At 46.0% G+C, this 9,323-nt stretch overlaps 1 protein-coding gene across 3 annotated transcripts; it reads left to right on the forward strand.

Moving 5' to 3' along the window:
* The first annotated feature begins 1,207 nt into the window (after positions 1 to 1,207).
* On the forward strand, positions 1,208 to 7,764 carry FOLR2 (folate receptor beta). 3 transcript variants are annotated; one of them, XM_053562999.1, is made up of 5 exons: positions 1,208 to 1,361; positions 3,327 to 3,500; positions 6,739 to 6,927; positions 7,045 to 7,180; positions 7,294 to 7,764. In XM_053562999.1, the coding sequence occupies exons 2-5, from the start codon at positions 3,351 to 3,353 to the stop codon at positions 7,572 to 7,574; spliced, it is 756 nt and encodes a 251-aa protein (XP_053418974.1). In that variant the 5' UTR covers positions 1,208 to 1,361; positions 3,327 to 3,350; the 3' UTR covers positions 7,575 to 7,764. The 3 variants fall into 3 exon arrangements, with proteins under 3 accessions (XP_053418974.1, XP_053418972.1, XP_053418975.1); XM_053562997.1 differs by having other exon boundaries at positions 1,210 to 1,361; positions 3,339 to 3,500; XM_053563000.1 differs by lacking the exon at positions 1,208 to 1,361 and adding an exon at positions 2,508 to 2,652 and having other exon boundaries at positions 3,339 to 3,500.
* The last annotated feature ends 1,559 nt before the right edge of the window (positions 7,765 to 9,323 follow it).

Below are 9,323 nucleotides of genomic sequence, written 5' to 3' on the forward strand. Positions count from 1 at the left end.
AGTGTTGGTGACAATGTGGAGAAACTGGAGCCCTTGTGCACTGTTGATGGGAATGTAAAATGGTGCAACCACTAGGGGATCCAGGATGGCAGTTCATCAACAATTAAATATAGAATATCATATAGTCCAGAAATGTAATTTCTTGATAGATATACAAAATAATTGAATATAGAGTCTATTTATAGAGATATTTATACACCCATGTTCATAGCAGTATTCTTCATGATAGCCCAGAGGTGGAAGCAACCCAGCATCCATCAACAGACGAATGAGTAAGGATAATGTGGTACGTCCATACAGTGAAGCATTATTCAGCCTGAAAAAGGTAGGAAGTTCTGATATGTGAAATAAGAGTACATAGACTGCATAATTCCACCTACATGAAGGTATCAAGAATGATTAAATTCATAGAGACAGAAAGTAGAATGGTAGTTGGCATTGGGGAAAGGGGAAATGGAGAGTTGTTTAATGAATATAGAGCCTGTTTTGTGGTATAAAAAATGTTCCAGAGATTGGTTGCACAACAGTGTGAATGTATTTATTATTGCTATTGAACTGTACAGATAGAAATGTTAAGGTGGTTACATTTATGTAATGTGTATTTTACCATTATTTTTTAAAACACCATAAAAAATGCTTAATTATGTTTTCAGAAATGCTAGATGATGAAATAATGTCATTTATAAGATTTGAGGCAATTTTAATTTTTCTGTAACCCTGAGTAAATCCCTTGACTTCTATATCTCAATTTCTGACTGTATCTACTTGGCTACTCATACACTAACCTGATAGCTGTCATTTAAGCTTTCTTTGTACACACCAGGCTTTTTCCATATATCATTCTCAACTACCAGCTACAATATTTTCTAGTGAAATAACTAAAGCTTTCCCAAGGTTGTGCAACAGATGGAGCTCTCACTGGGTTCCCTGGACCTCCCCCTAAAGCCTGGTGGGTTCTTCTCTATTAGACTGTATCATCATCAAACCTAACTTACCCTAAGAACCAGTGCAGATACTTACAAAACTCAGATCCCCTTGGAAAAGGGCGATTCTCTAGATTTGGAAGAATACTGCATGTGTGGATCCTGGATGAGTAAGTAAAGGATGAATGCAAACAGAAATGACTAAATTCACAGATTCCCTGGAGTCTTGAAGAGGGTGGGGTCAGAAAGAGAAGGAATTGAGGAAGGAGAAGAGCTAAGTGGGGAAATTTCATTCTATGCTAGCTAGAACTTGTAGTCTCTCCTGCGCTGAGGACAGAAGCCACTGGAGACAGCCCACGGGCTCAGATCTGTTGCCAGCCTGGCGAGACACCAACTCAGACACAGCTGTGTATTCTCCCAGCAGCAACGGAGGTTCAGGTAAGACATGCTAAGAAGGGAAGAGTGACAAGGGCACAGGGGAGACTTGGGTTTGTGCAGAGGAGAGGGCCATGTTTCTCTTTAGAAAGATCACTTTGGGGCGGTGCCTGTGGCTCAGTAAGTAGGGTGTCAGCCCCATATACCAAGGGTGGCGGGTTCGAACCCAGCCCTGGCCAAATTGCTACAAAAAAATAGGTGGGTGTTGTGGTGGGCACCAGTAATCCCAGCTACTTGGGAGGCTGAGGCAAGAGAATTGCTTAAGCCCAAGAGCTGGAGGTTGCCATGAGCTGTGACACTGCTGCACTCTACCAAGGGGGAAAGAGTGAGACTCTGTCTCTAAAAAAAAGAAAAAAAAAAAAGAAAGAAAGAAAGTTCACTTTGGTTCCTGTGGAGAAGGCAACTTGAAGGGGACAAAATTGGAGGAGGGAAGACCTGACCCTAAACATAGAGCCATGGGAAGTGAGGTTTTGGAGGGTCTTTGGCAGAGCCTGGTGATCAACTACATGTGGGGATGGTGAGGGAGAGGAAGGGGTCTCCATGGTCAACTCTTTAATACTTTAGTGACAGAGCTCAAAGGAACAGTTCTGTAATGGGTAGGGATTTTTTTTTGGCGGGGTGGTGACAGGAAGGAATGAACAGAGGAGAAGGGGGCTGTCATTTTTGCTGGGTGCTTGTCTGGCTGGCTTCTCCAACATGGGGACTGTTATGTTGTTGCTCAGGTCGAAGGGTCTCTGCATTTGTCTTTTGAGAGGTGAAGGAGGGGTCTGCTGTGTCAGCCCAGAGACAGCTAACGAGGCCAGACTCAGGATGGGCTAGAAGAATAAGGAAGGAAAAAGTCTGAGGAAGCAAAGCTATTTAAAGACGAGTACTCTTTCCATTTTTGTATCATTTAACCACTTTCCTGTGGGTCACTTGATCCTCATGCCCATCTGGAGAACTCAGCAGAGCTAGGGCACTACCTTCCCCAGAGTTAACAGGGTTCCTAAGCTGGCATGGGAACCCAGATGACCCGGAACCTAAATACAGAGCACTTGCTCAATGCAGGATGAGGGCACTGTGTGTCACTGGCCCTTTTCAGGATAGCAGGACCTCGACCTGAGCTATTTAATTACTTAGATAAAGTAGATAAAGACTAGGGCAGTGATTTCCAATCGGTGTGCTATGACACACTGGTGTGCTGTGAGAGATCTTAGGTGTGCTTATGAAAATTTTTGCAGACCAGTAATTAAATTATTTTCGAAAGAAATTCTTTCAAAAGAAGATAATTAAATTATCTTTCAAAAGAAGCACAGTAAGTATATTCTTTTTTTTTAACTCTTTCTTGTTTTTTTTTTTTTTTGAGACAAGAGTTTCACTTTATTGCTCTTGGTAGAGTGCTGTGGGGTCATAGCTCACAGCAACCTCAAACTCTGGGGCTCAAGTGATTCTCTTGCCTCAGCCTTCCGAGTAGCTGGGACTACAGGTGCCCACCACAACGCATGGCTGGTCTTGAACCTGTGAGCTCAGGCAATCCACCTGCCTCTGTCTCCCAGAGTGCTAGGATTACAGGCATGAGCACCGTTCCCAGCCTTTTACTTTTTTTTTTTGGATCAACATAATTTAAGCGTGCCATAGAAGTTTAACTATAGGTTCAAGTGTGCCGTGAGATAAAAAGGTTGAAAAACACTGGTCTAGAGAGAAGGCGACGGCTCAGGTAAGGGTACAAGGCCTCTCCTCCAACTTGGGAAGATTCCCTCAGGGTCTATCCCCTAACCCCAGATCCCCTTCTGAGCCCTTCAAGCCTCGGAGTGAGGGAGCCTTCCTGGTCCAACTTTCTCAATCCAAAACTCAGGGAATCTCAGGAGTCCAGCACTGAACAAAGAGGGTCTGACTTCATCTTTCACTGTTGGCTGGGATTGAGGCTGGGGTTGAAGGGGCTCCCTGCCTAGAGCTCTTTCCCCTCAGGCCTTGGTCTCCTTACCCTAGATTTTTCTGCAGGGATAGAAAGACATGGCCTGGAAATTGATGCTGCTTCTGCTGCTTCTGGCCTGGGTAGGCCCCACATTCAGCACCCGAGGCAGTACCGACTTGCTCAATGTCTGTATGGATGCCAAGCACCACAAGACAAAGCCAGGTCCTGAAGACAAGCTGCATGATCAGGTATGGCTTTAGCTGGGGACGGGGCTGGTTCTGACAGGGAGGGGGAAAGGAGAGTGATGGGGAGGAGTTGGGGGGACAAACATCTCTGTACACTGAGTTTTTGCTGTGGGAGAAGACAGCAGGGACAGTGGTTGAGGTGATTTTAGGGGTGTCTTCCCCAGAGGACGACATCTTACTGGCGATGATACTGAGTAATCATTGGTTGAGCCCTTATTATTACAGATGTTGTGTGCTTTGTGCACATGATTTCATGATTCCCAGTGGTGCTGATGTGAGTAGATGATGTTTTCCTCCTTACACAAAGAGAAGAAACTGAGCCTCAGAAAAGCACTTGACCCCACATCAGAGTTGTACATGACCAGCCCTTGCAGTGGGGTAGGATGGGGTGGGCTCCTCCTTTGGAGGCGAGAGACTATGAGGAGATGGCTCTTACTAACCTCCCTAGGACAGAGAAGGAAGAGGTCCCTCTGATTGAGATACAGGGGCTCAGCATTCACACAGTCTATAAAAATTTATGCCAGTGGGTTGCAATCCTATTAGACTCAATTAGTCTAATATTTTTTAGACTTTTTTTTTGAGACAGAGTCTCAAGCTGTTACCCTGGGTAGAGTGCCATCGCATCACAGCTCATAGCAACCTCCAACTCCTGGACTTAAGCGATTCTCTTGCATCAACCTCCTAATTACCTGGGACTACAGGCGCCTGCCACAATGCCTGGCTAATTTTTGGTTGTAGTTGTCCTTGTTGTTGGGTGGGCCGGGCTGGATTTGAACCCACCAGCTCCGGTGTATGTGGCTGGCGCCTCAGCTGCTTGAGCTACAGGTGCCAAGCCGTATTTTTTTAGACTTGATTCTCTATCCTGGAATGAAATTCAAAACTAATAGTATTTATTTGTATATATAATTTTAAAACATCAACATAATGTAATACAAAGAGGAAACAAACAGAACATAAACTTATAATAAAATATTTCGATATGTCAATTCTATGATATGACTACATTAAATGACATTAAAAAAGAGTTTGCATGCTATTTATTTATTGGAGACAGTCTCACTTTGTTGCCCAAGTCAGAGTGCTGTGGTGTCAGCCTAGCTCATAGCAACCTCAAACTCCTGGGTTCAAGCGATCTTCCTTCCTCAGCCTTCAGCAACATCAAACTCCTGGGTTCAAGTGATCCTCCTTCCTCAGCCTCCTGAGTGGCTAAGACTACAGACACCCACAATAACACGTGGCTTATTTTTTCTATTTTTAGCAGACACGGGGTTTTGCTTTTGCTTGGTTGGTCTCAAACTCCTGAGCACAAGGGATCCTCCTGTCCTGGCTTCTGAGAATGCTAGGATTACAGGAGTGAGCCACTGTACCTGGCCACATGTTTGCATTTTTAAAAATTATTTATTTATTTTTTTAGAGACAGGGTCTTGCTCTGTTGCCTAAGCTAAAGTCCAGTGGTGTGATCACAGCTTACTACAGCCTTGAACTCCTGGGCTCAAGTAATCTTCCCACCTCATTCTCCTGAGTAGATAGGAATATAGGTGCATATCATACCTCCTGGCTAATTTTTAAAAAATTCTGAGGCCGGGCGTGGTGGCTCATCCCTGTAATTCTAGCACTCTGGGAGGCTGAAGTGGGTGGATCTCCTGAACTTAGAAGTTTGAAACCAGCCTGAGCAACAGTGAGACCCTGTCTCTATTAAAAATAGAAAAAAATATCCAAACATGGTGGTACATGTCTATAGTTTTAGCTACTCAGGAGGCTGAGGCAAGAGGATCACTCAAGCCCAAGAGTTCAAGGTTGCTGTGAGCTATGACCATGGCACTCTACATAGGGTGACAGAGTGAGACTCTGTCTCAAAAAACAAACAAACAAAAAAATTCTATACAGATAGGGGTCTTGCTGTATTGCCCAACGAGGTCTTCAAATCCTGGCCTTAAGCAATCCTCTTGCCTTGGCCTCCCTAAGTTCTGGGATTATAGGTGTGTGTCAGTGTATCCAGCCTACACATGCTTTTATTCACGGCATCATTATGAATGGGGCAACTCCTAATGAAGACTGATATAGATGTGTTCTACTGTTACTTTAAATGTAGCCTCCTATCTCACAGGATTTCCAGTCCTGGAAAACCCAGTCTATGCACATATTACACATACTAAAGCCTTTTTTTTTTTCATATTCAAGACTTGTGAAAACATGATGTGTCTATATGTAAGATGGAGACATGTTTAGAGTTAAGTAATTACAAATAGGTCTTTCATTCACTTTTTCAGCAAATATTTTCCTGGGTCTAGTATGTGTCTGGCATTGGTCTAGCCACTGGGGACACAAATCTTAATATCTGTCAAGAAGAATAAATCTATTCAAATTATATTACTGCATGGCTATCTCCTTCTCTTCGTTTGCCCAAAACGTCACCTTGCAGTCAGGCTTTTCCCAACCTATTTAAAATTTCAACAATTATCCTATCCTCCAAAATCCCATTCCTTGGTGTAATGTTCCCCATATCATTTATCATATCCAGACATGTTGTATTTTTTTCTCTGTTAGTTTCTTACTGTGTTTTCTGATTAGAATGTAAGTTTCATGAACATATATTTCTATGTGCTTTGTTCTCTTCTGAATTCCCAGCATCTACAATAGTGACTAGCATGGAGTTGGTTTTTAGGCCAGGTGGGTGGATTACTGAATGCTGTAATCCTGCATTCTGGGAGGCTAAGGCAGGTGGATTGTTTGAGCTTAGGAGTTTGAGACCAACCTGGGCAAGAGTGGGACCCCATCTCTACTAAAAATAGAAAAAAATAGCCAGGTATTGTGGTGGGCACCTGTCACCTGTAGTCCCAGCTACTCCAGAGGCTGAGGCAAGAGGATCACTTGAGCCCAGGAGTTTGAGGTTGCTGTGAGCTATTATGCCAAGGCAGTCTAGCCAGGGTAGTAGAGTAAGACTCTGTCTCAAAAAAAAAAAAAATTAATAATAAAGTGTTAAGGGCTGTATAAATGACAGGCCCCCACCACTCCCACAGTCCACTGATCACACCATTGTAATTGTGTCTTCCCCCTGCCTCACCCCCACACTGAGTGGGGATTCCTAGAGGGCAAGGGGACAGGAGCTATCACAGTGAATGTTCCTAGGACAACTTGCCTAGGATGGGGGGGGGATTAAGAACCAAATGGGGGAAAAAGCTGGAGATTGGCAGAAGGAGGTAGTAGGGGAGGAACTTAGTTCTGTGTCTTCCCCACCCAGTGCAGTCCCTGGAGGAAGAACGCCTGCTGCTCGGTCAACACCAGCCAGGAGCTGCATAAGGACACTTCCCGTCTGTATAACTTTAACTGGGACCACTGTGGCAAGATGGAGCCTGCCTGCACGCGCCACTTTATCCAGGACACCTGTCTATATGAGTGTTCACCCAATCTGGGGCCTTGGATCCAGCAGGTAAGGTGTCTCCCTCACTCCACCCCCGGAAGCTGCCCTCCAGCTCAGTCCCCTTCAAGTCTATGGCTGCCAGCAACCCTGGCTGAGAAGAGCTCTGCCACCCCATCTCCCACCCAGGTGGATCAAAGCTGGCGAAAAGAACGTTTTCTGGATGTGCCCTTATGCAAAGATGATTGTCAGCAGTGGTGGGAAGCCTGCCGCACCTCATACACCTGCAAAAGCAACTGGCACAAGGGCTGGGACTGGTCCTCAGGTGAGGGCCTGGGAGTGGAGAGACACAGGAGGGGTTTGGAAAAAGGGGTATTTGAGGATTTGAGGTTGGTTGCTGAGTGGCTAAATGTCTGTGTACACCATCTCTCTCTGCAGGAGTTAACAAGTGCCCAGCTGGAACCACCTGCCGTACATTTGAGTCCTACTTCCCCACACCGGCTGCCCTTTGTGAAGGCCTCTGGAGTCACTCCTACAAAGTCAGCAACTACAGCCAAGGGAGTGGTCGCTGCATCCAGATGTGGTTTGACCCAGCCCAGGGCAACCCCAACGAGGAAGTGGCAAAGTTCTATGCTGAGGCCATGAATGCTGGAGCCATGCCCCAGGGGATGGGGATTCTCCTTTTCAGCCTGGCCCTGATGCTGCAACTCCCTGGCTGAGTCCAGTCCTCCCAAGACCTTCTCTTTACCTGTCCTCAGCTTGGGTGACCAGGCTGGGCTCAGCTTGTCTCCCACAAATGACAAAGCCCTAAGTATGCCTGGATCCATTACCCACCCTTCTGTTATCCAGTCCTGCTCGACAGCTTGCGGTTCCTCCAAGAGTCAGTTCTAATAAATAGGCTGACACATCCATGTCTGAAGAGTTTATAGGTGTGCAGGAGACAGATTACATAGCATCTGAACTCCTTAAGGTTAGAGCAAGTAGACCTATGTTTGAATCTCAGCTCTGCTACTTACTATATGAAAGTGACATACTTGTTTCACTGCTCTAAACCTTTCTTTCCTCTTCAGTAAAATGAGAGTAATAATCCTTCCCTCAAGGTTATGAAATGTAAAGGAGCTGTTGCCTAGAAAGCAAGTGAGCCCAGTGTTTGCACATTAACAGTCCTCTGCGATCTTGTCGCTTTTGTAACCTCACACAAAAGCCAGGTGCAGAACTTATTTATGTTGGTCTTAAAACATCCCTCTTCCACCTCCAGCCTTTGCCTGTCTCTGTGCTCAGTTCTTCAATGGAAAAGCTGGGAATGGGAGTCCAGGAAGGACCTTGGATTCCCAGGGAGGTGAAAAAATTTCACACTGGCTGACATGTCTTGGATTGAAAGGGCAGAGTTGGATCTTGGGACCCTCAAAGAAGGAAAAGAGCCAGTAGGAGCTGGTTCAGTGCTCCTGTGTCCTGGAGGTATGGCTGAAAGAAGGTTAGAAATATTTAAGGGCTTCCCAGGGGCCGAAGCCTCTGGCACATTTGTTCTCTCCAGGGATTGGCAGTTATGCCTATCTTGGAGGGTTGCTATCTTTGCACAGCCCCCAGTAGTTGGGTCTGAGTTGATACCCACGGCCCTTGGGTAAGTTTTTATCTCCACACTCCTACCACAGTGGTCCCTAGAGAGGCACAGGTACCTGTCTGAGTACCCCAGCAGGTGGGTGACCCAGCTAGGACTGGAACTCAGGTATACAGACTCTCCTCTGACATCAAGTTTCCCCTCATCCCAGGCTCATCTTCTCTCATACCAAAAGGTGACTGACTGATGGGGGAAGTTGGGTACAGACTAGAGGATGAATTATTGGGTTCTTGGCAAGATGTGGCGGCAGTGTATGGTGGGTGGATCTCCTAGTTATTTTATTTATCTAGAGTGGAAGGCCCCACAAAGCCCCCTCCAAATACCAGGCTTGTTCTGGGTTAAGCCCAATGCATATTTGAAACAGAGAAAGGAGGCTCGGCGCCTGTGGTTCAAGCGGCTAAAGCACCAACATACACTTGAGCTGGCGGGTTCGAATCTAGCCCAGGCCTGCCAAACAACAATGACAACTACAACCAAAAAATAGCGGGGCGCTGTGACAGGTGCCTGTAGTCCCAGCTACTTGGGAGGCGGAGGCAAGAGAATCGCTTGAGCCCAGGAGTTTGAGGTTGCTGTGAGCTGTGATGCCATGGTACTCTACCCAGGGCGACGGCTTGAGACTCTGTTTAAAAAAAAAAAAAAAATAGAAGAAAAGAAAAAGAAATAGAGAAAGGAGCTCTTTGGGACTGACAGGGGCTTGGTCAACAGGTTCAATTTAGCAAAGTGAAAGTTCTCGCCCGGGTTAAAGGGATCCTTCTATAGCGGCCCGGGAGTTGGCGGCAGTCTGCGCGGGGCTGGAAGCCTGCGCCTTTAAGGAGCCAGGGGGCGGAGGGGCGGGGCAGGAAGAGGACTC

Source organism: Nycticebus coucang, chromosome 14, assembly GCF_027406575.1.
Source record: "Nycticebus coucang isolate mNycCou1 chromosome 14, mNycCou1.pri, whole genome shotgun sequence".
Classification (NCBI taxonomy): Eukaryota; Metazoa; Chordata; class Mammalia; order Primates; family Lorisidae; genus Nycticebus; species Nycticebus coucang.

Coding starts and splice junctions, on each gene's coding strand:
- FOLR2 (XM_053562999.1), top strand. CDS start 3,351: ATGGCCTGGAAATTGATGCTGCTTCTGCTGCTTCTGGCCTGGGTAGGC. Junction 3,501..6,738: donor AAGACAAGCTGCATGATCAG/GTATGGCTTTAG, acceptor TTCCCCACCCAG/TGCAGTCCCTGGAGGAAGAA. Junction 7,181..7,293: donor GGGCTGGGACTGGTCCTCAG/GTGAGGGCCTGG, acceptor CTCTCTCTGCAG/GAGTTAACAAGTGCCCAGCT.